The sequence below is a fragment of the Perca flavescens genome, chromosome 6 (assembly GCF_004354835.1).
Source record: "Perca flavescens isolate YP-PL-M2 chromosome 6, PFLA_1.0, whole genome shotgun sequence".
NCBI lineage: Eukaryota > Metazoa > Chordata > Actinopteri > Perciformes > Percidae > Perca > Perca flavescens.
In genome coordinates, this window is record NC_041336.1 from 20,609,342 (window position 1) to 20,635,885 (window position 26,544).

The 26,544-nt window shown below is 42.6% G+C and overlaps 1 protein-coding gene across 1 annotated transcript; it reads left to right on the plus strand.

The window, feature by feature from the left end:
- The first annotated feature begins 208 nt into the window (after positions 1 to 208).
- Positions 209 to 25,683, plus strand: mindy3 (MINDY lysine 48 deubiquitinase 3). The gene is made up of 16 exons (XM_028581640.1): positions 209 to 319; positions 809 to 1,113; positions 1,542 to 1,621; positions 1,872 to 1,932; positions 2,015 to 2,209; positions 2,372 to 2,423; positions 4,812 to 4,926; positions 5,201 to 5,274; positions 5,426 to 5,505; positions 5,737 to 5,807; positions 8,339 to 8,419; positions 18,154 to 18,226; positions 20,343 to 20,415; positions 22,620 to 22,707; positions 23,545 to 23,616; positions 24,689 to 25,683. Exons 2-16 carry the CDS (start codon positions 1,020 to 1,022, stop codon positions 24,836 to 24,838), a joined length of 1,359 nt encoding a protein of 452 aa, XP_028437441.1. The 5' UTR covers positions 209 to 319; positions 809 to 1,019; the 3' UTR covers positions 24,839 to 25,683.
- The last annotated feature ends 861 nt before the right edge of the window (positions 25,684 to 26,544 follow it).

Genomic DNA, 26,544 nt, shown 5'->3' on the forward strand with positions numbered 1-26,544 from the left:
TTAAAATCCCATTCATATTTTCTTTCTCCCAGGCGCTTAAGGCGGGCTATAAAATAATTAAACGGTTTCCTGTTTGTGGGCGGGTGCTCGATACGATTGACAAGCCTGTTGTCCATTGAGGTAACGCGTTGAAGCTGTACCCCTTGACGTATGTAGTACTTTCTGGATTTCAACCAATGGTCAGTCACGTCAAATGCATGAATTTTTTTTTACAATTCTGTTGTAAATAAACGAATGACAGAGACGCTGCTGTTGATAATGAAATTGCTACCAAAATATATAATCAATACGGAATCCCAATACTCGACTGTGTATCAAGGTAATTATGCTTTAACGTTATCTAACTAATGGAAAATATTATGAATTGATACAACAACTTTTCGGCATCGCAGCAGGGTGAGAAGAAATTGAATGACAAAGCAGTGAAATATTAGCTGCTAGTGGTAATGCTAATGCTAACTGCTGACATTACCAAGCCATCTCAGCTCTTAAAACCTACGTTATAGTTATTTCACAACAGTTTAACAAGGTAACAAGTCCGCCACAAAAAAGCTAGCTAACGTTATCCTGCTGTCAGCAACGTTACTTCAATTACTAACCATCCGGGTAACGTTAACGTAAATGTTAGCTTTCTCGTTTGTTAATAATAAGAGCGAGTATATAGCTAGCATTAACGTCACACTGATCTATAAGTGATCTGATCTAGCTATGTCGCGCCATTGTCGCGTTAGTTAGTTATGCAATTAAGTTGTCGGTGCGTGTGTTCCCTTATGACAGTAACCTTAGCGTATGCTTCTGTACTTTGTAGGCTGGTGTGGCTACGTTGATGTCATTCCTACCCGCCAGTTTGCCTCCAGCCGCTAGAGTCAGTCTGTGTTGTGCAACACAGGTAGCTTGTGGCCAATGCCACAGGCACAATCTGCCGAGAGAAGTGGACTATCGACCTAGAAAAGAGCTTGCAAGTTGGCCTCAAGAGACCTATCTTGTGTTTGTGGACTCACCAGCACTAAACAATTGTCATGTCGGAGTTAAATAAAGAGGTGGTGGATTTGGTTTGGGGGAGACCCTCCAGTGGAGGAGTGTCTGCCTCCATCTTCCGTAGATGGACCCAAGGTATGATGCTTTGTCTCAGTCTACTGACATGAATGAAAGTGATTTTGCAGACCTGGAAACACACCACATTTTACTCAAAAACAGGGTTGTTTACCCATGTGCAGTGGAGAGCAAAGTGTATCCAGGTTATAATTCTAACCAAAATAGTACAACCGAAATGTAGGTAATTTATTTCATTAGATCCACACCTTTAGCTGAAGGTCAGATATGCAGCAAAATACCCTGCTGTTGTGTATGAATTACTATGAATACTGCACATGATCACTCCTGCTCTAGAGTTTAGCCTGAATTTGCTATGTGGCCTTAGATGTGAGCATGCATATACATGTGGCTTTCTAATGTGTGCATGGTAAAATTGTCTAAATAATGACTTATTGGTTTCTGCTGTGAACATTTTTAAGGTTGTCTTGCCTGTGTCTTTACCACAGGATTTGTTTTTTGTGAGAATGAGCAAACAGCACTGGAGCAGTTTGAAGGAGGACCTTGTGCTGTTATTGCACCTGTCCAGGTATGCTCTAGTTCCACCTAGAGTATTATCAGCATGCAGTTTTATCAGGGCCAAGTATCAATTTCCAGCATATTCCCTATTGACACATACAGACCTCCTACATGCTCAGCAGGTGGTAGTTCTTAAATGTGAATGGGACGATTTAGTCTACAACATTGCACTCTTTCAAAATGTACACCTTCCACAAGTTTACTTGTGGCTCAAGTCTATTTCTTGCAAATTCAGAGACTGAGTTTGTGTTTGTTTACAGGCTTTCCTCTTAAAGAACATTCTCTTCAACAGAGAAAGTTCCAACTGGAGACAGATGACAGGTAGACAGGGAAATCCAAATCATTGTTTGCTATTGATTTATGTGTGGCTTGTTAAATCATGCATCTTTTATTTATATGTTAGAAGAGGAGCAGAAAACAGCACTGTGTTCCACACTGAGTGAAATCCTGGAGTCTGCCTGCTCCAGCCCCTCTACAGGGTTCTGCCTGGTGACGTGGGCCAAGGGACAAAGCCCACATACTAGCACACAGACACAGTCACAAATGCAGGACATGGCCGCACCAGAGAGCAGCCAGCCGCCACAGGAACAGCAGCCCAGTGAGTCCTACATCTGTCACATTCAGGCTCACTTATCCGACAAGCCTTGTCTTTACCATTTAAAAAAAATAGTTACGTTTAATGATAAACTACTTGACAGTGTGTAGTTTTTTCCATGCCATGCTCTGATAACGCCCTGTATGTATGCTTTCTTGTGCCTAGCTGCTTTGGCTGTTGAGGTCCTTGGCTTTGAGCGATTTCACAGTGTTCTCCAGTAAGTGACACTTAATATTCTCACTGCAGATAACACCTTGCATCTTTGTACTCATGTCTTGTCCACAAAGCAGATAATCTTGACATTACATAATACTGTGGGGTTCTGGAGGGATTAAGACCTCACAAATCCTTGTTTTACAATAGGCAGTACTGGGATAGAGAACTACATATTTCTCAGAAGATAGTATCAGCAGAGGGGAGGGGAGTGGAGGGATGGTATTTGATTCATCAAGTCCGCAAGAATTGGCTTTGACATTGAATTACAGTGGGGGAAATAAGTATTTGACCCCTTGCTGATTTTGCAGGTTTGCCCACTTACAAAGAATGCAAAAATCTACAATTTTAATCATATGTACATTCTAACAGTGAAAGACAGAATCCCAAAGAAAATTCCAGAAAATCACATCATATGAATTTATTAAAATTGATAACCATCTGATGAGGAAAAACAAGTATTTGACCCCCTGGACAAACAGCAAGTATTCTGGCTCCTACAAGCCAGTTAGTCTTTCTTTAAGACACAGCCCCAATCCGAACCAATTATCTACATCAAATATACCTGCCTCACCTCGTTACCTGTATAAAAGACACCTGTGAACACCCAAACAACCAGCATCCAACATCACTACCATGGGCAAGACGAAAAGAGCTTTCTACGGACATCAGGGACAAGATTGTTGATCTGCACAAGGCTGGGATGGGCTACAAGAGAATCGGAAAGCAACTTGAGAGAAAAGATCAACTGTCGGTGCAGTTATCAGGAAATGGAAGAAGCACCACACCACCGCCAACCTCCCTCGGTCTGGGCCTCCACACAAGATCTTGCCTCGTGGGGTGTCCCTGATCATGCGAACGGTGAGGAATCATCCCAAAACCACAAGGGGGGAACTGATGAATCAACTGAAGGCAGCTGGGACCACAGTTACAAAAGAAACGGTTGGTAACACACTACGCCGTCATGGATTGAAATCCTGCAGCGCACACAAGGTCCCCCTGCTCAAGAAGAAACATGTACAGGCCTGCATGAAGTTCGCCATTCACCACCTGGACGACTCAGAAGAGGCCTGGAAGAAGGTGATGTGGTCAGATGAGACCAAAATAGAACTTTTTGGCCTCAACTCAACTCGTCGTGTTTGGAGGGCAAAGAACACCGAGTACAACCCAAAGAACACCATCCCCACCGTCAAGCATGGTGGTGGCAACATCATGCTTTGGGGTGCTTTTCAGCCAAGGGGACGGGACAACTCCATCGTATTGAGGGGAGGATGGACGGGGCCATGTATCGTGGAATTCTGGACCGACATCTCCTTCCCTCAGTGAGAGAGCTGAAGATGGGTCGAGGATGGGTGTTTCAGCACGACAACGACCCTAAGCACACCGCCAAAGCAACAAAAGAGTGGCTGAAGAAGAAGCACATCAAGGTTCTGGAGTGGCCTAGCCAGTCTCCAGACCTGAATCCGATTGAAAATCTTTGGAGGGAGCTTAAAAATCGAGTTGCCAGGCGACAACCTCGGAACCTGAATGATTTGGAGGCTGTCTGCAGGGAGGAGGTGGGCCAACATCCCTGCCGAAATGTGCACAAACCTTGTCACCAACTATAAAAACCGTTTGACATCTGTGCTGGCCAATAATGGCTTTTCTACAAAATATTAACATGGTGTTTGTCCAGGGGGTCAAATACTTGTTTTTCCTCATCAGATGGTTATCAATTTTAATAAATTCATATGATGTGATTTTCTGGAATTTTCTTTGGGATTCTGTCTTTCACTGTTAGAATGTACATATGATTAAAATTGTAGATTTTTGCATTCTTTGTAAGTGGGCAAACCTGCAAAATCAGCAAGGGGTCAAATACTTATTTCCCCCACTGTAGCTATTTCACACTGCTCTCAAGTTGCTGACTCAGAGCTTTCACTGATTGCCTAATAAAAAAAACTACTTCTCACTACCTTTCTTACACACATACTGTCTGTCACACATGCACAAACTAAGTGTATGCAAGGCTGCGTTTGCCAGAGGAATATTGAAATTTCATCACACAGCATACTGGCAGCTGAGACCACAGTCAGCAAAAAGCAGTGCCGACTCACGTTAAATAAGTGCACGCTAACTAAGACAGACATCTTCTCTAGCAAGCTTTCCAGGGTGGAGCAAAAGAGGGTAGTGGCTCCAAATAAACAAAATCTGATTTTACTTTGCCTTCTGATGCATTTAATTGATGTCTGCCCTATTAATTAATACATCAATATATAATAATAATAATAATAATAATAATAAAATAATAATTAATAAAACATTAATACATCTTATTGATCCTTTAACCCAACAAATCTTCTGTCTTTCGAGTGTTTCATAATTTAACCTAACCTTTTTTCCCGTCCTGCAGTAAGCGGACTGTAATGTCAGTGTCTGGTCTCAGAGAAGAGGTGTTGTCTCTCTACCACACCTGGAGGGGGTGCTGTGGAGTCTTGCATTTCCTCTACTCTGTCATCCTCACCAAGGTACAGTAAAAAGAAGAAATAGCTAGATAGAGAGATGAATAGAAATATGAAGTACTGATTGGAAATTATGATGTTGGTGATGTTGCCGTATTTATCAAGTAATTTGAATGAAGTGATATTCAAATAAGAAGAAATACACAAAGATTTTCCTTTTTTATTAATGGACTTTTGATCATGTTTTATCCTGTTAAGTCATTTGTCTTGTTTGTTGCATCAATGTTCAAATACACTAAAATCCAACGCAGACTTGTCTCTTCTGGTCGTCTCTGTGCAGGGCATAGAGAATATAAGAAATGAGATCCAGGACACAATGGAGCCTCTCATAGATCCTGTGCATGGCCATGGCAGGTATACAAACACCTCTTTTAATCATTTGTCCTCATCAGTTAGACTGACACAGAAAGTTATAGATCACTGCAATGTCCTTTTTGTGTGATTAAGGGTACAGGGTATCTTATGTTTTCTCAGAAACTGTAATGTTTCCTTTCTATCTTTCCAGTCAGAGCCTGGTGAACCTTCTTGTAAGTGGCCACGCTGTCTCTAATGTCTGGGATGGAGACAGGGAGTGCTCTGGCATGAGTAAGACTTCCAAGAAGTTACTGCATACCCACACAAACACGCCATATTCACACATCAGACACATATCACACTCACAGAACTCTGTTTTGTGGCCCAAGATTGAAACCATGCCCACCAGAGGGCAATCATTCTTACATCTCACAGCAATGCACAAAAGGCAGAAATTAATGCCAGTTTGACATCATTTAACTAATTCTCATTTTGTTGTTCTCTTTTCTCCCCATCTTGTAGAACTACATGGTATTCATAAACAGGCATCAGTTGGCTTTCTTACGCTTATGGAATCATTACGCTACTGCAAGGTACAGACACATACAGGTTCCTTAAAACATAATGCATAGTACGAGCAAATGGTTGTCCGTATTAAAGGGGTGATAGAATGATTATATAGGGTATTTCACACTGTTCCTTATGGTCTCCTAATGGGGTATGTAACATTGGTTGGGCTGAAAATGGCCTGGTTGATATTTTATTGGCCCTTACGCATCCCTGTGTTTTGGCTCTATTTGTAACGAGAGCTTTTCTTCCAAATATGGTATGCTCATGAATATTTAGATGAGCTGCGCGCTGATTGGTTGAGCGAATCCCCATACACACACATTAGAGACGAGCACTGATTGGTTGAGCAAATCCCCATACACACACATTAGAGACGCGACAGAATCTCATATTCCAGACACTGCAATGTTTTGCTAGACTTTTTTATGCAAGAAATCAACTATATAAAGCTCAAATATGGGCCGTTTTACGAAAATTGATGGCTAATTGCAAATTTGGTAAGACGTGTCGCACTTTAGGAGCTCCATACAGTCTGACGAGAAAGCGGCAGCCTGCTGGGCTCCATACCCAGGACAAAGTCACCCTTTGTGGATTAGCTACTGCACTACCGGGGCTCGGCCGGCTGCCGGCATAACAATAATATATTTACAGTTAGAATTTCGTCACAGCACTTACTGTATATCATATACCCAAAGGTCTTACAAAGCTAACGTTGTGTCCGTTTTTAATGTAAGGCATTTTTATGAAGGTCAGGCGTTTTGTTAGGAGGAGCAGCTAGCTAGCTATATGTTCCATTTAATACAATGGGAAAAGATCACTGCTAGCTAGCTACACTTTTGGCATAACTATAGTAGCTAGCTAAATTTACAGTTTGAATTCCGTCACGGCACTTAGCTATATCACAGCTATCCCAAGGTCTTACAAAGCTAACAATGTTGTCAGTTTTCAATTTAATGAATTTTTGTGAACACTAGCTAGGGGTTTCGTTAGCTGCGACTGTCTCTTCAATCCTATGTGTACAGATTACAGGTAGTTAGCTTCATTTTTGGCACTTATATAACCCCTACCCCAAGGTCTTATAAAGCTAACAATGGTGTCCGTTATAACTCAACACATTATAATTACACACATTATATGAGTAACTGGAACCTGTGGTAAGAGATTGCTGTCGTAACAAGCTCGCTGACTCACACACCACGCATTTAGCAGGAAGAGGGGAGCTGCAGGCCCTGGAGCTCTGTCCAGGCAGCGGCGTTTAGTAGTCCATTCACCCAAAAAACTGTGACTTTGCACGGGTATGGAGTGCCGTGGGCTGCCAGCCGCAACGGAGCTCAATCTACCTCACAGCAGGCCGGGGTCTGTGAAGGAAGGCAGGCCAGGCGGAGAGGCAGCAACCCAGGCAGCACCGGCCGCTGAACTCCGACACACAGTCGGACAAAATTTGCAATTAGACATACATTTTCGTAAAACGGCCCATATTTGACCTCTACATAGTTAATTTCTCGCATAAAAAAGTTTCAGAAGTGAATTTTGTAATGGAATAGCAAAGATCTGCATGACCTAGATTCAGAAGACTACCTGATCTCAGGTCAGTTGTGTAACCTATGTAAATGTTGGGGCCTGACCGTTCTCTTAATATATCCATGGGAGTGACAAAGGTATAGGTCTTGGGATGCTTACGTAAGCTTCTAGCTTTGTTGAGATTCGCCCGTTTTCAGCAGCAGTTTCAAAATATGAGGTTTTCATAGTAAAGGGGTGTCAATGGGATTTTGAGCTTCTATGTATGTCCTATTTACCCACCGAACTGTCGTTATTCAACTATGACAAGGTAAAATCGTTTTTGCATTCTATCACCCCTTTAAATAAATATTTGTGGATTTTTATTTTTTGATGAAGAATCCCTATGGATTGAGATGGACACCCACTGTATAAGCCTAGAGAGTGCTAGGAATACAAATACAAACACAAATGCTAATTTTTGCTTGTGGCTCTAAGATGTGGAACATATCCAATGTGTGAACACCAACAACAGTGAGGGCTCCCATGTGAAAATATGTGTAAAGTAAGCAGCAATAATATGTTAAAAAAAAAACTACATGGTTGCCAAAGAGGGCTGTTAAGAGTGATTTAAGAGATCAACTCTTTCAAATATGGAGCGGTCTGCTCATATGTACACTGTTCATATATTTGGTTTATTGTTGTTAAAAACCAACTTGAAAATCAAGTTAAAGCTGCATATAAAGAAGAGCTAACGACTAATAAGAAAAGATCCTAGTGAAAATGAGTTGAAAATTAACATTGATGATATACATTTTATTACGTAGTAGTATTTGTTGAGGATCCAGAGAAGTATTATGCTGTTTATATACTGTGACATGTAATCTCTGTTCAAATTTTAATGTACTTAATGAAAAAGAAGTATGTTAAACTTTAATCAATTACTGATTTCTGAAGAAAATGACTGAAAATGTACACTTATTTGTTATACATTCCTTTTCTGTGTGTCTGTCTATCTGTGTGTGTCTCTCGCTCGCTCTCTCTCTCTCTCTCTCAGGTTGGGGCATTCCTCAAGTCTCCAAAGTTCCCTATTTGGATCCTTGGCAGTGAAACTCACCTCTCTGTGTTTTTCACCAAGGCAAGTTCAATACACTCATTCCATAAGCAACACACATTTCACTCACACAGACACACAGTGTGTAATACAAGCCAGTCTCCTCAGCAGGTTTAAAAAACCAAAATATGGAATGTGCTTAACAGATTTAATATAGTGCAGGTCAGATATATGTGGGGGGAAAAAAAGGCAGAAAGGGAGGGGAGGGAAAAATGAGCGCAGGAGATAGTCATATATGGCCAGGGCTGTTTCTTGGCTTTTCACCTATCTAGCATTAAAGGGAAAAAATCTCATTTTCCAAAGAGGACCTTAGCAAGTGCAGACACACACACACGTTGGACACAACATAAAGCTGGACGTTCAGCTTTATGCTCTCTCTTTCTCACTTTCACAAAAACACACAATTTAAGTTTCTCAACCATCTGTAATGAACTAAACAATGTGTAAGTTATAATATATGACCATGATGTAAACTGCTGAATCTGGACTTCAGCGGGAGCCTCCATTTATAGTATACTTCTGTCTACCTTAACTGTCATGTTAATTTCAACAATATGCATCACACATTTTTCTGTCCTGGCACTTGTTCATAAGAACATGATGGGTTTTTTTCACCCAGGAACTAAGGAGCCCCAGAAACAACACTGAGGGACTAAATAACAAACTGTTCCTTTTAGCATATTCATGTTTGAGTTTCTCAAGACATTTTAAGAATAAGACTATTACATTTAGATTTAAAAGACTTACTTGGTTTGAGAAATAATAATAGCAGCATGGAACGAGACAACACACTGTTGATTGACTGAAAATGTAGATACATGTTGGAATCGAGATATTAAGCGATAAGAGGAAAGAAGGAAAATGTCAAAAAAGCAAGACACCTGTCTCCAAAGGAGTGATGATCTAGTCTCCTCAATGTTATTCTGGGTCATTTCTCTGCTTTAAAGGTCCCATGACATGGTGCTCTTTGGATGCTTTTATATAGACCTTAGTGGTCCCCCAATACTGTATCTGAAGTCTCTTTCCCATAATTCAGCCTTTGTGCAGAATTACAGCCACTAAAGCCAGTCCCACAATGAGCTTTCCTTAGGATGTGCCATTTCTGTGTCTGTAGCTATTGAGGAGGAGACGGGGGGGCAAGGTGGAGGTTGGGTGTGTGGCCTTGACCAACTGCCACTTTGCTCGTTTGAAAGCCATGATGGGCCCTATTTTAATGATCTGAAAAGCAAGTATCAAACGTGAAACGCAAGTAGCTTTGTGGGCGGATCTCGGCGCTGTTGCTATTATACCGGCGGGATAAATGAGTCTTGCGCCCAACGCAAATCTAAAATGGGTTGGTCTGAAGTAGCTAGGTGTGGTTTGGGCGTAACATGCAATTAACCCAACAGAGCGTAATCTCACATTCCCTTTAAGAGCAGGCACGCTTGTTCCATGGCGGATGATGATTATTATGACTGCGGATTTGCCTGGCGCACGCCAGCGGGAGCTGTCTGGGATGCGGAAAAGTAATAAATGCCTGTCTTGACTGGGTGGCGATGTTGCTGCTGCTTCTCGGGCGCATCTCCTCACGTCTGGAGAGGATTGCTGCAGCCATGGAGCGTGGGCCTCCAAACGCACCACCTGCTTCCTCCTCCTTCCTCCTCCCCCCACTCCATCTCCGTCCACCCGCTCCACCAGGAGGACATTGCGCATTGCCACTCCCAGAGCAGATCCCGCCGGAGTGTCCAGTCCCGCCATAGTTCAACATCACGTCTCCTTAAGTCCTCTAATATTTCCTCATTTATGTCATCAACCCATCCATGATTCATGGAAATGTTGTGTAAAACGCAACAAGCCACAAAGAATGCTGCGACTTTTTGAGGACTGTACTGTAAAAGGCCTCCTGATCTATCCAAACACCTGAAGTACATTTTCAGTAATATTTTTCCTTGTATTCATGTATGGTTTGCAAAAATGGGAACTGCTACGTCCGTGTAGATGAAAGAAGCAAAGTGTATGCTACATTATGGCCAAGCACGCACCCCTAAAATGGCATCTGAATAACGCGCCACTCACTTTAGACTAGCGCCACTGACTTTAGACTAGGTTTTTCCTGGTCTGTGGCGGAATTGTTTTCTGAAACGCAAAATAGTACCAGGGAACGTTTGCGCCGAAACACGCCTTCTCTTTTTGCTGAACCGCCCCGAGAGCGCAAATACATTCCCTAATTTACCAGCGTGCGTCTGTGGAGGGAAAAGTCTGCTGTGTGTCGGGTGCAAAATAGGAACGATACATGCGTCATAGTACAAAGGCAATTGCGCTGGATGCAAGATAGGGCCTGATATTTCTCTCTCATGGGTGGGCCAAATTCTCTGAGCGGGCAAAGCAGAGAAAGGGGAGGTAACCTTGCTCCTTATGACCTCATAAGGAGCAAGATTCCAGATCGGCCCATCTGAGCTTTCATTTTCTCAAAGGCAGAGCAGGATACCCAGGGCTCGGTTTACACCTATCTCACCATTTCTAGCCACTGGGGGACATAGGCAGGCTGGGGGAACTCATATTAATGTAAAAACCTCATAAAGTAAAATTTTCATGCCATGGGACCTTTTTAATATGTAACCACATTGACAGCAATTAGCAAATGTAGGTTCACTCACTTGCCTAGTGTCTGGTTTGATTATAGTTGGGAATTTTGTGTTGTTTTACATGTCAGTATAACACTATATTATAGTGATAACAAGGGCTTGAGTGTTTATGACTGCTCTTTATAAAGTGGTTGCATTTTGATGCTTGTGTTTGAAAAATCTGTGACATTCGGTGCATGGGAAAACGGTCCAGGAAACAAAACTGGAACCAGGTTCATGTGGTCAAAATGCAGGAAAAACTAGACTTCCTAAAAGCGGTTCCTGAAAAAGGACCATGAGATCCTGCTCCTACAGCATCAACTCCGCTATACACCATGCCACAAAGTATATAATGCACACCCTGATTGAGGTCAACCGTGCTGTTGTATGTTTGAGAGAAACTTTGCCTCTTGGATAGAAGTTAGAATCATCAGATCACTGTGCTAGTGTGGATGTGTGCGTATACGGCGTGTACAAACTCACACAGTTAACACTCAGACAAGCATGTTTATCATCTCTATCAGTGAACATGTAACATAATACATTGCTGTAGTCTGTGTAGTAAAGCTGCAAGGCATGTTTGGTTGTAGCAAATTGATTCTCCCTGCTGTTGTGAAAGTGGCACCAGAGAAGCAGAAAAATCCCAGGCAATTATCTACATCATAACGCCACACCCTTAATATACCATTGATTAAAAGCTCAGTTACATGCATAAAGCTCAAGCCTGCTAGGCGAGTGGATCATATGTTGGCTCAGTGATGAACAAAAGTCGTCATGCATGCACTGATGACTTACCGATTGCTACAACTCCCCTGGCAGTAGTGACAGGTTCACATACACACACATTCGAGAGCACAGGGGTGTGTGTGTGTGTGTGTGTGTGTGTGTGTGTGTGTGTGTGTGTGTGTGTGTGTGTGTGTGTGTGTGTGTGTGTGTGTGTGTGTGTGTGTGTGTGTGTGTGTGTGTGTGTGTGTGTGTGTGTGTGTGTGTGTGTGTGTGTGTGTGTCTTCAGGTGGATAGCTTCCTGTAGGGAATGTGATTCCAGAGTTGCCATCTGGATCCATTTGTCCCACTGGAGACTGGGAACACACTTAAACGCGCGCACACACATGCATATGTACTGACGTACATGGCTGACGCTACACTTTGCCGCCTCTACAACTTTGAGCCCAAGCTGGAGGGGGAAGGCATGGGGCAAGGGCACTCTGCTAGTAGACTGCACTAAGTGTGACCCTGTCCACTTTGAAAGGGAATCTATATCTGGAGCAAATTTGAATCACACTGAGATTTCCCAGGCTTGGTGATACAAATATACACGCTACCTGGTTATGTAGCTTTTAGCTCCGATATAGAGCCATACACACAAAAGCAGAAAACCTGATCCCTGGCTCTGATGTGTCAGCGGCTCCTTCTGTCTGCCATCAGGGACGGGTGTGTATTCCCCCGAGTCGCTGTCAGTGTGTGACTGTGGCTTTCAGACCATCAGCTTAATAGCATTAGTGTTTTTTATCTAATCTACCTACACAATGGCCATTCCACCATCTCTGATCCCTACCCACAACACCCCCCACACTCTCTGTCCTTTGTTGTGTGTGTGTGTGTGTGTGTGTGTGTGTGTGTGTGTGTGTGTGTGTGTGTGTGTGTGTGTGTGTGTGTGCGCATGTGAGAAAGAGGCTGAGTGTGTATAATGGCATGTAATGGGATCTGTTTTTTTGGACAAGTTTGTGAGACGCCAGAGGAAGGAAGAAAGACAGACAGAGAGTGAAGTAGAGGAGGGATGGGTGATGTATGAGACATATCATGCAATATGTTTAAAAAGGGATTCTTTCTTCCTTCTTTTTCACCCTCTTGTCCTTGAAGTAACTATCCACTCCGTTGTACAGCAGGTTGGTTGCCCAAGTCAAGGATTCTTTTGGGCACCTCAGCCAACCTCTTCAGATTATTGGTCCCACATGGGGAGGGAAGAGGTAGAAAGGAAGGATGCACTTTAAAGAGTGGTGCAATGGTCACTCAGGAAACGAGGGGGGGGTGATTCTCCTGTGACATTTCTCATCACTCTTTCCTCTCGCTGAGTGATGAGGTTCACAGGCTGTATCTCTGCTTCTCAAGGGAGTTGCATGTGTGTGTTTTGTGTGCGTATGTGTACAGTAGTCGTGTTCTGGATCAGTGATTTACTAGGAGAGAGAGCAGCCGCTGTGGCGCTTTTGTGTCCCATAAGACTCCAGCTCCTGTCTGCAAGATGTCCTTCATGGACTGGTAAGAAGCAGGAACTTGAAAGTGCAAGTGTGCAGACACAGTTAATGTAGGTCAGGTTATTTTAGTGAGGCTTTATTAGCAAAACCACTGTAAATGTACGTTATTGCCAATAGAGCTGGGCTGTATCATTGAAAATCATTACCATAATATTGGTAATATTTGTGTAACAAAATATTCCAAACTCAAGGTTAGTTAGCTACCTTTTTCCAGAGCTTTCAATTGCATCCCAAAGCCTTCAGTCAATGGAATTTGCTCAGGTGTCACAGCTTGTGTGATTTTAGAATATTATATCACAGAAACTGTTATCAAGGTCAATAATGAGCCCCAATATTTCAATGATACATCATGATATGCACAATAACACATATAAGTAAACACACTGTAAATTATGTTCCACTGTTATACATTACATAAGACCAACTCTTCATATTTATATAACAAACAACACATATTTGATTAGTTTTTAATCACAGCTCAGTCAGACTCAGTAATTGTGATAACAAAAATTTGAACATGATATTGTGTCAACACAATATGAGTTTATATACAATAATATTAAATTATACTCTTCTCCCCCAGTGCACTGAAAGGTAGTTAGTTCTGTTCTTAGTATAATCAGAGGGTGCGGGCCACACACAAACACAAAATAACAAAGCGGTGTACATTAACAGTCATTAATAATCTGTGACAGGTCAGACCATGGCCCATTGTACTGTAGTAGGATGAAAAGCTGGCTGTGTGTGCTGCATTATTCTTCCTTTTCCCCTGTGTGTCGTTCTCTGTTATAGGACCCATCATTACGCTGTATAACTATCCTCTGGTGTCGCCTCTCTTTTATGATGAGACACCGTCTTTCTCATCCAAGACAGCTCCATAAATCACTACTTTGTCCCGTCTGTCATACCTGCAACACATACACACACAAACATACAGTAGATACTGCAGACAATCCTTATGTAGCAAGAGAGATAGGTTTTCCATTGTTTTCTGTACTCGTACTCACGTGGGACGTAGGCTAGTTGAACAAAACAAACACACATACAAGCACACATGCACTCTACATAACAAGCCCTCACACACAGACTCCCTCCTCAGCCTGACATGTAGTGAGGCTGTCGCTGCCTGCTAGGAACAAGGCAGGAGACACTGTCCGAGACCTCTGCTTTGTTGTCTTGAAACCGATCCCTTCCAACGCACTCTATGGCCACTCAGAGCCTCTCAGCACACACAATGGCTCTTTGGCTGGACCAGAGGGAAAGAAAGAGTAACTCTAGTAAAGTACTATACCTACCTGTCTTTCCTGAAGTACCTACCTGCATGAGAAGATAAAGGACAAAGGGGGGGCGGGAATGGAAGGAAAAAGTCAAGGGTTGGAGGGGAGGAAATACTCCAAAAGTGGAGTAGCTACTTAGCACAGGAAAAAGGACGTACAATGGGGTACAATTGGGCAAGAGGGGAAAAATGCCTACAGGGGATGAGTTGTCAACCTAAGTCTTTGGAGGAGAGAGCAACAGAAGTGCAGATGGTTAGAGGTGAAGGTTTAGGCAGTGGTCAGTAGAGCCTCCGACATGCAAATGGTAACCGGGATACATACATATATGCAGAAAATATGGTTTGATGATAGAACAAAGGATCACACACACACACACACACACACACACAGTAGTGCATACAGTACAGTCCGATTTAATCTTGTGCCATCGGACAAGTCTGGATGTGTGAGTAGTCGTGACTTAACTGAAAAGACACATGTACACAAACACTTCTGCTTACACCAAAGCCTTTTTTTGGTTAATTGGAATTGTTTGCTCTTAAACAAGATGACTTTGATGTGAATAAATGTATTCTTGTTTTGTTCAGAGCATATGTTCTGCATTACATTGTGTATTTAAGTCATTCGGGGTAGTGTGTTTCTACGTAGGGTAGCTTGTTGTTGCTCTGTTGAGGGGGTCAAGGGTTGGACTGTGGGGATTGGAATGTGCTCCTCGGTTTCATAAGGCACACTTACACGTTTGCCAGGTCCTTTTGTGAGTATCTGTCATTGTACTGCATCTCTGCATGACATGAGTATGAATATTTGTGCACATTGACAGAACAGGATGCCGGCTTGTATAACCAAACACATTTTGGCAGGGGACAGGCCTAATTATTGCGGAGTCTTTCTCTCTTACACAGACACACTCACGCACACACATACTGTAACACAGTGGGATGGAGAGGAAAGAAACGCTGAGACTCAAAAACACACACTTACACGCACACACACACACACACACACACACACCTTCCCTGTGGAGTGTGTTAGCTCCATGACATGTTTTCCATCTCAGCAGCATCTTCCTCAGGCCTCCTAATAAAACACAGATCAAAGACAGCCAGGCAGACCTGTCGTCACACACACACACACACAATCACGTATTATGTGTGTCTGTGTGTATGTTCATGATCTTATGGTTACGTGAGTCATTGTCTTTTCTGTGTTCATTAGCCCCATATTAGCGTGTGTAGGTTCGCAATAATAGTATATTATGTTTTGTCTGTTAAAGACCACTTACAAGTGTTTGTCTTCTGGTAAAGTGTTGACAATCTTGTAACTGTGGTATTCCCCGGTGATTTACACAGACTTTGTCCATCCTTTTCTGAAAGATAATAACTGTGTTAACTGAGCTTTGGTGTATGAGGCACATTGGACTTACAGCAGCCGGCTTGTATAAGGCAGGATAAGATCAATTTAAGCTTCTCATCACTTTGTTTTCTTACTTCAGGTATTTAGTTTATAAATGAATATAAGTTTAGTTCTAGCTACATATTGTATCAAAATAGTACAAGACACTGCTTAACTGTTCACATTTAGCATGTTCATTTTTAGACTGCAGTCGACTGCTAAGGAACTTTTTTTAGCACTTAATTCCTCCTAAGACACCAAAATGACCCTTGTCCACAACTGTAAGTGAAACACCGACATATCTAGCTAAAGACAAATCTACCGTCAGATTTATGGAGCCTGTAATGTTAACACATCAAGACCCTGCTATGCCGTGTGTGACAGAACATTGTGTGTGCACGTGTTTGCTGGCCTGTCCCTGTTTTTTTTGCATCTGAAGAGCCGGCAGCTGGGAGTCATCTCTTCTCGATGTGTCCCCTTGAACCCCTCTCTCTCCCCCTGAGTAAGCCCTGACTACATTAATAAGTGGACCATGAAACCCTAGCAGCCTGCGTGGATCTGAGGCTCAGGCTTTAATAAAGGCCAGCTAAAGGAGATGAGCAGGGTTCATTAGCTACAAAAACATTGTGTGTTTGCCCAGTGCTTCGTTGTCATAAATACACTCCCTGGCTCATAAGAAAGAACAGTGAGAACCTTCGACTCTCGCCTACACACTTGGAGTGTGTTTGTGTGTGACAGCTAAGGCTGAAAAGCTTTTTTTTTTTTTTAGAAGTATCTCATTTTATCCTCTCTTCGAAAATATCCCTTCTATCTCCTCTGAGCTTTTTAAACTTTTTTAAATGGTTATATCATGCAATATATTTTTCAAGGAACTATGGAACCCTTGCACTCCTTATCATTGTTTGCTTGCAATGTTGATTATTGGAAACTGATGGTTATCCAGCTTTAACTTACTGTGAGCTCTGGACAAAATCTGATCGTAAGATATCAGACGACGCTTAGAAGATAAGAGAGGGCGTGAGAAGACGTTCCTATCCCATAAGATTTGTCACAGGTCTTTGGGTTTGGAGTGTTAAGGATTCAGTGTGCTCAAAACAAATTTGGTAATTAAACATGTAGTCCAACCACATCCAAAATGTGTATACGTGTTCTGAATGGCCACACTCAAAGGCATTCTTTCTGGCTGTTTCACACTGCTTCTCTGATCCCTCTCCAAGAGATTTGTGTATTTGTATTTCTTTATTTTTTCAATGCAGTGAATCTCACAAATGGGAAAGACACATGCTCACTTTTGGACAGTTTCTCCTCGGTGGCGTTCATGTTGTTGCGTTCATTTGCGCACCTGGAAAGTGACGGACGTAGTCGTATGAAAAAGCCAGAGGTGATGTTTGTCAGACTCTGTTTCAATTAATTAAATCACAAAAATTGTCAAATGCAGATGTTGGATACATGTGAGCTGAGGGGGTTTTATATGTTGTTCCATGATCTGACAAGCCTTTTGTTTGAGGCATGCTGAGGCCATAAGTGTAGAGAGAACGAGGAAGTGTTCATTTAATCAGCATCTGCATTGTCGGCCAATTAAAGGGGGCATCATCCTCTTCTATGTGCATATACACCAACCACCCATTTCTGATCTTCCTGCCAACATTGCTCTTTCTGAACTTCACCAACAAACAAACACTGCAGAGCTTGTCATAAATCACGGGCTGTATATGTAAGACTTGATTTCCTGATTGTGGGGTTGGAGTGAAAACAAGCCGTCTAACTTTATCAGCAGATCAGTTAATAACTCAATGGATTCCGGTGATTGCACTGGCCCCTTAGATTACACATTGTCACACACAAACACAATGCACATTAGCAGTGCACTTGGGACACTGCAGCAATGGGTGGTGCTGGATATTTACTGCTCACTGTAGGGTGTACATTAGTGCTGCTAAACCTTGATAAGAACAATCAAAGTCTGTGAGTAGATCAAGGTGGTTGTTCTAATGTTTCAGCACTTCAGAAACCACATTTTCCCACAATGTGATCTAATTCTTCCTCTCCTCCCTTCTCTATCCGTCTTTTCACTGTCTTACTGCAACCCTTCCTGTCTCCTCACTTTAGTCACAATTCTCTGTGTGGTCACTTTTAGGTCAGACCTTTTTTTGTTGCAACGCACAATCTCTCACATTTTTCTCTTTCTCTTCTTCCTGTCTTTCTTTTTCTTCCCCCTGGCTGTCTCTCCATAGGAGATGTCCCTGGTAGGTCCAGAGTCTCCATCAGAACAGGCAAGGAGGGTCTTCCAGTCATACGATCCTGAAGGTATGAACAAGTGTTTGTATCGTTTATGTTGTCCACATTATCATTTTGTTGCTCTCCCCCCATAACCCCCTGCACACTTATTTTTATAGACCATTACACTTTATTTTCTCATTAGTACACCAGCTAACACAGCTACACACACACACACACACACTGAGCAAATATCCTGGCCCTGTTGTCTTTCTCTTCCCTTCTTCCTGGTTAAGCAGATGCATTTATATCTCCACTGCCCTCCTCGCCTCTTCTTTCTTGTTTCTTGTCTCCATTATTTTTCTTCTGCAGGCATAACAAGGGTCTGTTTGTCTCCTCTTATCTCCACTGTTGTTGTTTAGGTTGGTGAGATCAGCTCCTCTTACAGCTGAATCAACCATCCCGCTCCTTCCCTCTCCTCGTTTTCCTAAACCTCCTTTCTCGTCACTTCCAGATGACTAGGGTAAAAGGCGAGGGGAAGGAAACCGAGTGACACAGTGACCTGTCCGATGAACTAAAAGTCGGAAGTCCGCACCGTTCATTTATGTAGCCTCAAGATTATAGCATGGGATGTGTGCGTGTGTTCATGTGCACTTAGAGACAAGAGAAATATTAGAATGAAACATTTAGTCGTTACAGCTGTCGTGCATTGTTTTTCTTCTGCTGTCGAGACAAGAGAGAGGAGGGAGAGATTCAGAGATGTCGGGAGTCAAACTTAAAACATGAGCATGTTAACATCAACCACTTAGAGCTATCCATGTTGCAAGAGTGTTCAGCTAAGGACCTGACTAAATCCCAGATGTAACGCATACCTTCATATTTATGTTTTTATTGTGAAATGCAGTGTGCTGTTCACTATCAGGCTCGTGTGTGTGTGTGTGTGTGTGTGTGTGTGTGTGTGTGTGTGTGTGTGTGTGTGTGTGTGTGTGTGTGTGTGTGTGTGTGTGTGTGTGTGTGTGTGTGTGTGTGTGTGTGTGTGTGTGTGTGTGTGTGTGTGTGTGTGTGTGTGTGTGTGTGTGTGTGTGTGTGTGTGTGTGTGAGAGGCGATGTTACAATGAGATCAGCTGAGAGGCGAACTTCTAAACTGTAATCCCCCTTGTTCTTCATCCATCTTTTTCTGTTGCACAGAATAAGGCTTTGCACATTCTCAAATCCACTTCCGCTATCATCTGCCAGGACATTCTGCAAGCCATATGGTCTTTTCTCACACAAACACACATGCATGGGCTACAGTAGATGCATCCACAGATATAAATGCTCAAGGAGGTAGTGTACATGACACATATATTCACACACCGCGGTGTATACACACATGCCGTAGCCAGCAGCACAGTTGAGTGCTGTGTAAAATGGCCATAAATCTGTCTGTGTCACATGTAGAGTCAGCACAGCTCCCTGTGTTGTGGAAAAGGGGCGCCAGATGCATTCACACGCACTAGTGACTCACCAGACATACACATTTAGCAACCACTGTCTCAAGATGTTCTTTAATACATTGTGTGTGTGTGTGTGTGTGTGTGTGTGTGTGTGTGTGTGTGCGTGTGCGTGTGCGTGTCCTCTGCTCGTTGTCAGACTGACAATTGTCACTCTGAGAGAATAACATCTGGCATTGAAAAAGCAAGATTGAGTTGCTTCAGAGCAGACAAAGCAGAGCGTTTGTGAGTTAATCTATTTCACAACACACTAGGGGTTTATGTATGTATGTATGTATGTATCTAAACAACAGGCCACACAGGCTCACATACTGATGTTGGTGCCCGGACACACAAATACTTTTTCAGGCAAAAACACATGTTAGTGTTTAACATGTTAGCTTCTCCTCTCAGGTAAAGCTATCATCACGGCCATGGAATGTAGGTCAGAGAGAAAAGGGCGTCCGTGCGTGCGTGCGTGCGTCCGTGCGCATGTGTGTGTGATTTTTCTCTTCTTTTATTTGTGTCAGATGAGTTTATTCCCCCAGGGCAGGTGATGTAAATTGTGCTTGTGCCATATGTGTGTAGGTGAAGGCTTCCCCTGGTTTTTAGCTGAAGCCTGTATTTTATGTTCTGTCTGGGGTTAGCCAGTGCATCAGTCTCACTTTATGTCTCTCTCTCTCTGTCTCTCTTTCTCTGTCTCTCTTTCTCTCTCTCTCCCTCCCTCCCTCCAGATAATGGCTTCATCCCAGAGTCTCTGCTGGAGGACGTGATGAAGGCCCTTGACCTTGTCTCAGAGCCCGAGTAGTAAGTGTTCGCATGTCCAAGGCTCTGTGTGTGTGTGTGTGTGTGTGTGTGTGTGTGTGTGTGTGTGTGTGTGTGTGTGTGTGTGTGTGTGTGTGTGTGTGTGTGTGTGTGTGTGTGTGTGTGTGTGTGTGTGTGTGTGTGTGTGTGTGTGTGTGTGTGTGGCTTCTAAAGTTCTAACTCCTAAGTCACGGCCAGGTCAGCAGCCCTGTGCTCATGTTTCACTACCAGGCTACTATAAAGTAAGACCAGAGAGAGCCCACTATAAAAGCCTAGGGAGAAAGAAAGTCAGAAACAGAGACTTAGAGGGAGATCATTAACGGCAGGAAGAAAGACGGTGAGAGGGAGGAAATGCTTTAAAGTGCCGCTTCAAACAGAAGCACGTTCTCATCTGAGGAACAGTAAGCCCTGACGCTGCAGCCGTGGGCCTTGGCCAAGTAACTGGACCACTGATTTGCTCTGCAGACCCCCAGATGGGCGATACATCACAACACAGCAAAGTGGGGGGAGACTCCTAGTGCAAACAGACAAGTCTTATTCCTTACCACACAATGAGAGAGTTATTGCAGGGATTCCACAATGTAAAAAAAAAAAAAAAGTAGCATCTTTAGTGCCCTTGGGGGAGAAATGATTAATAGGAGTATCTAGAAGTACTAAATGTATGGCTTTCATTACTCATTTAAAGATAAGTGCAAATTGTTTTCAAGTTGCCTGTGACTTACTATTTCTACATATCCTATGACGTATGGCCATCAGCTGCTATTATTTGTGGTAAACTAACTTGTGAACACATACTGTTCTCAGCAAAAGTTAGGATACAGCTCCAAGGAATTATAGTCTCTTGATCATTTGCTTTGTAGTGTTTGAGGTAGTTATTCACACTCAAGAGCTTAAAAACATGAATTATTATTTATTTTGACTTTATTTTTCCTCCATCCATATATGTAATTAATTAATTAATTTAATGTATTATTGGAAAAAAACAATCAACTAAAAAATATAGGGGTTTTACCTGCATTTTCAAAATTTAGTGAACTATTCAATCATCTCTCTTTTAATTAGGAAACTAAACAGCCAAATCTTCTGCATCTAAAACATGTGCCCTTATCCCTATATAAATTGCCTTGGCTATCATTACAGTGTCTCTCCCATTTACTGTCTATGGAGCAAATCCAGGATATCCAATCCAATGTCACTCCATTAAATCTTCAAGCAATATTAACAGATCAAAATGTGCTGTTCAGACAATTCAAGAAAATGTAACATTGAAATAAAAAATAAAAATTGAAATGAGAAATATTGACAGGTTGTTGTTCCCTGTCCTTATGTGGTTCTTAAAGAAGACACAACACAGTTACTTATGATAGATGTACACCAGTATATACAAACATTAGTTGACTTCATTACATCCCAGGAGGATAGATTGGACACAACCAATAACTGTGACATAATCAAAGTGCACATTTGCGTGCACCATCCTCTTATGCACAGTCCATTTTTAAATGAAGCCATGTACAGTCATGCAGTGGCTACCAAGCAAATCCACCACAAACAATTAATTCCCTTGAACCCCCATCACCACACAACCACTTGTTATCAATATTTTATATTTTATTGATACTTGAGAAGATGTTATCTTTTTCTCACTTGCCTGCAAAGGGAGCAGAAGGTTGGTTATAGAGCAGCACATCTGACACTTTTAGGGATTCCTAGTGTTGCTTAATGACACATCAGCAGGGTCACTGTCTATGCTGTATGCTGTCCTGATGCTCATGCTACTTGAAAAATCAATACATGAAGAAACCATCATTGCATTCCCTCTGTGTCTTTGTATAAACCTCTCTTCTCTCCTTGCTGCCTTAAAAGGGCAATCTGAAATCTGAAAACCAGATTTTTTTTTATCACGGTGGAATAATAATAACACTGATGTAACACGCAGGAATGTCTGGAAAGAGGTATATTTAGTTGCACCACAATCTTGAAAACATGCATGCACGCACCAAAACACGCATCATACGTCCACATTGAGTGATGAGGTGACACAAAACATTGCAGACTGTTATTTTGTACTGATCGGATGGCTCCTTTCCAACCCTCTTCTTTTTTTGACTTGCATGTTTTCTCTCTCTGGATTTCTGTATTTCTTCTTCTTGTCACTGCTCTCTTTTTATTCACTTCTTTTCTACTCCATGTCTTTGCCTCCTCAGTGTCAGTCTGGTGAAGAGTAAGCTGGATCCAGAGAATTTGGGCATTATTCTTCTGGGCCCGTTCCTGTTGGAGTTTTTCCCTGATCAGGTGTGTGTGTGTGTGTGTGTGTGTGGGGGGGGGGGGGTCCACCAGTCATACAATCCATATCACAGGTAAAACACGTGGACAACGACTCGTAACCACACACATATGGGTGACACTAATGTCTTTTTCCCATGCATATGTGGAATGCTGTTTTAGAAAACCAAAGGTTTTTATGGCCAAAAATTCCTGTGGTGTCTCATTTGAAATGTATGTGTTCACGATCATATGACGGTACTTGCCGAAAAGCTTAGAAAAAGCGGTACAACGCCTTTTATGAGGCAGAGCAAACAAGGAAGACCAGAGAGGGAGAGATGGAGGACAACTGTGTTAAAGTGATCAGGGCTTTAGGGACTCACCAGAGGAACGGCCCCGAGCCACAAAGAAATTATACTACCATTAGCCAACGGGACACACACACTCAGACACACGTGGGATTGGGGTGAGGGTTAGGGTTTCATATATAGGTGTATAAACACGAGAAGCTGGACACGCTCTCAGACAACACACCTTATTAGCATTCTGCACCTTTTAAGCCAAAGTCATTGGAAGTGTTTTGGCTCAATGTCATTGTTTGGATGTTTTTGTAGTGTTGGATGTTTTCTGGTAATTGGAGTTGGGCTTTTTGCTTCATTGCACAATTACACACACGCACGTTTAAATTGAACACGTGGGATTTAACATTAAGCTTTGGTTGCAGGCAGAGCTATGTCGGTTTGACTTTTCAGTTCAAAAATGTTCTGCCTCTGTGGTTCTTTACCTCCATCTCTGTGAGAACAGTTTGCCCAGAGACTGTCTAACAACACTGCATGTGTTTCACTCTGCTCCCCGCCTTTGTTTCAGGATTCAGGAATCCCAGACTCATTTCCCATCTACCACTACAATGGACTTAAACAGTCCAACCACAACGAGAGGGTAAGACACTATTTCATGTTCAGGTTCTTCATAGCAGCTAATGGTGGTTCTTTTTCATGGTGTCTCTGTCCCTCTGCCTTTTACTGTTCTTCTTTTCCTGTCATCATTCATGCGCGCACACACACCCACACACACACAAACACACACAGTTGGAGGCGGCCGGCCAATCCAAAATAAACAGTAGCTATTACAGGCCTAATAGCCTGTCCATCCATCCAAAAAGCCTGGCTTAGCCTCCTATTTCTCCAAGTAATTTCAACATGGAGGCCACTGTCAGCAACCTCACCGTGATAAATGTTTAAACACAGGCCTATTAAGCAGGCTTAGTTTGATGGATGATTGTCAGAGGATGTAGTTGGTGGCTGTGCAAAAACCTGGTACTCAGGAATATCACTTTCATCATCTGTCAACTTTGCTTACCTGGTAGAGAGCACGCCCATAGCTAGAGGTTCAGTCCTCGACACCGGGGCCGCAGGTTCAACTCCAACCTGCAGCCCTTTGCTGCATGTCATTCCCCCTCTCTTACCCTTTCATGTTTTCAGCTGTCCTATAAGAATAAAGGCCTAAAATGCCCAAAAAATAATGTTTAAAAAAAATTTAAACTTTGTCTAGTCTGATATTTTCCATACCGCTACCTAAAAATGAAAGAATGGCACCACATGTGTGCCCACACAAAAGCACACGCCTACACACACATTATGCACATGGCAGCAAGGCGCCTATAAGGTTGTGATGGCAATTCCATTCCCAGCTCCAGATGGGAATAACAGACCTGCTGACAGCAGTCCCCTGCAGCTGGTGTGTGTGTGTGTGTGTGTGTGTGTGTGTGTGTGTGTGTGTGTGTGTGTGTGTGTGTGTGTGTGTGTGTGTGTGTGTGTGTGTGTGTGTGTGTGTGTGTGTGTGTGTGTGTGTGTGTGTGTGTGTGGGGGGGGGGTGCCTTGCGTACTTGCATCTCATCCTTGACCCCTTCAGAGGAAGTGTCTAAGAAGAGATTGATCGACTTGAAGCTGGCAGAAAGTGTTTACATTTGTGTGCTTAGTTAACTCGGGTGTGTGTGTGTGTGTGTTCTCAGGTGGAGTATGTGGAAGGGACGGCTTTGGTGCTGGGTTTTGAGGACCCGATGGTTCGAACGGATGACACTCCAGTCAAGCGCTGCCTGCAGACCAGGTGGCCCTACATCGAGCTTCTGTGGACCACCGACCGTTCCCCGTCACTAAACTAGCACTGACACCCTGTACGTGGATGGGCCGCTGCTACACACACACACACACACATACACACACACACACGCACTCCTCTTCGGCTTCCCCCTCTGTACGCTGACCATGAAAGGTCAGCAGGTCACATCAACATACACACATACAACACAGACGAATGAGAATGACAAAAACACAAATGCACACAAGAGACTAACATAAACATGTCCGTGGACTTAACATACATGCCTGATATCCATTCTTCCATCCTCACTCACACATTCCACACAAATTCTAACTCACCTTAACAGTTCATGCTATTGTCAGTTCACCATGGCTTGTAATTTACACACAGGATGTTGATGATGTAAGTATTTAAAAGACAAAAAAAAGAATGACTTTTTGCATTGACTATTTTTACAGCTCTGCTCTGTGCCGATATCTCTGCTACAGTTAAGCAGTAGACCACTAGAAACTATTTAGAGAGCAAACTGGTTTTGTTCAAGTGTGTCTCCAAAACACATGCTGAACCTCATGTACAGCCAGTCGACTGTGAAACACTACTGTTAATCCAGCTACAGGACTGTTCGAGGGGAAACCTACCAAAGCCTTCCACATAAAACACACACACACACACACACACACACACTGTCACACTCACTGATAAGCGTTTACAGCGTAAAGGGACCAACCCAGACGCAGAGACCTGGAAATGCGAACAGGAGGTTTCTTCAGTGTTTTCACAGAGATTAAGCTGGTTTAGGTGCTCTGTTTGTGTGTGTGTGTGCTTCGTGCACCACACTAGGATGTTGGCCAAGAGTTCATGTATTTATTATCACACTCAAAGGTTCGGGAATAAACACTTTTTTTGTTCAAATGCTGTGTGGTTTGGCTGTGTCTTTTTTTTTTTTTTTTTTTTTTTTTTTCATAAATATCCTGACCCCGACATCGGACAACAACAGGTTTCAGGATGTCCAAGAATCCCCTCAACACTAAATTACACACCAACTTATGTTTTGTGTCCCCAGGGACCCTAAATCAGTAATTCACTAAATCACAAAGACACTGATAGTGACTTAAGTACCTTTCTGTAAACAGAAAATATTCCTCCTTAGACAGAAAACTGCATTTTTGCTCATCATCAAATTCCCCAAAAGAAAACAAATGAAACATTTTTATAAGGCATCCTAAATCATAGTGACATGTTACTACCATTCAGTGTGTTAGAAAGTCGCCTCGAGACAAGCAGCGAGTGTTTGAGGAATAGCACTTTATACCATTAAAGTACTTAGTTCTGGCTCAGGGGTTCTTAACTCAATGTTTATGCACTTGTTTGTGTATCTGCAGATATCCTGGCTCCAGTATACATCTGTGCACATGAGTGTTGTAATATTGGCTGTGTGTGTGTCTAATGCAGAAATGATGTGGGCCTAATCTGACACAACAGTCTGCTTAACAGTCTCATTAGGAGTTTGTGAAGAGAGAAGTGGGCACAGTGTGTAGAATATAAAGCACTACTGTGCGGGTGCCATAAGCAATCCAGAAGGACCTGATCAGTGATCAGAACACATTGGCAGACTGACAGGACTTAACCTGAACAGTATGTGAGGAAATGTGTGTATTCCTGGAAATGGGATATCTGTGAGAATTGTATTGGATGTAAGACAGTTAAGAAAATGATTAAAGATAAAAGTGTGCACACACTGAGACTGAGCTACATTAATACGTGTTA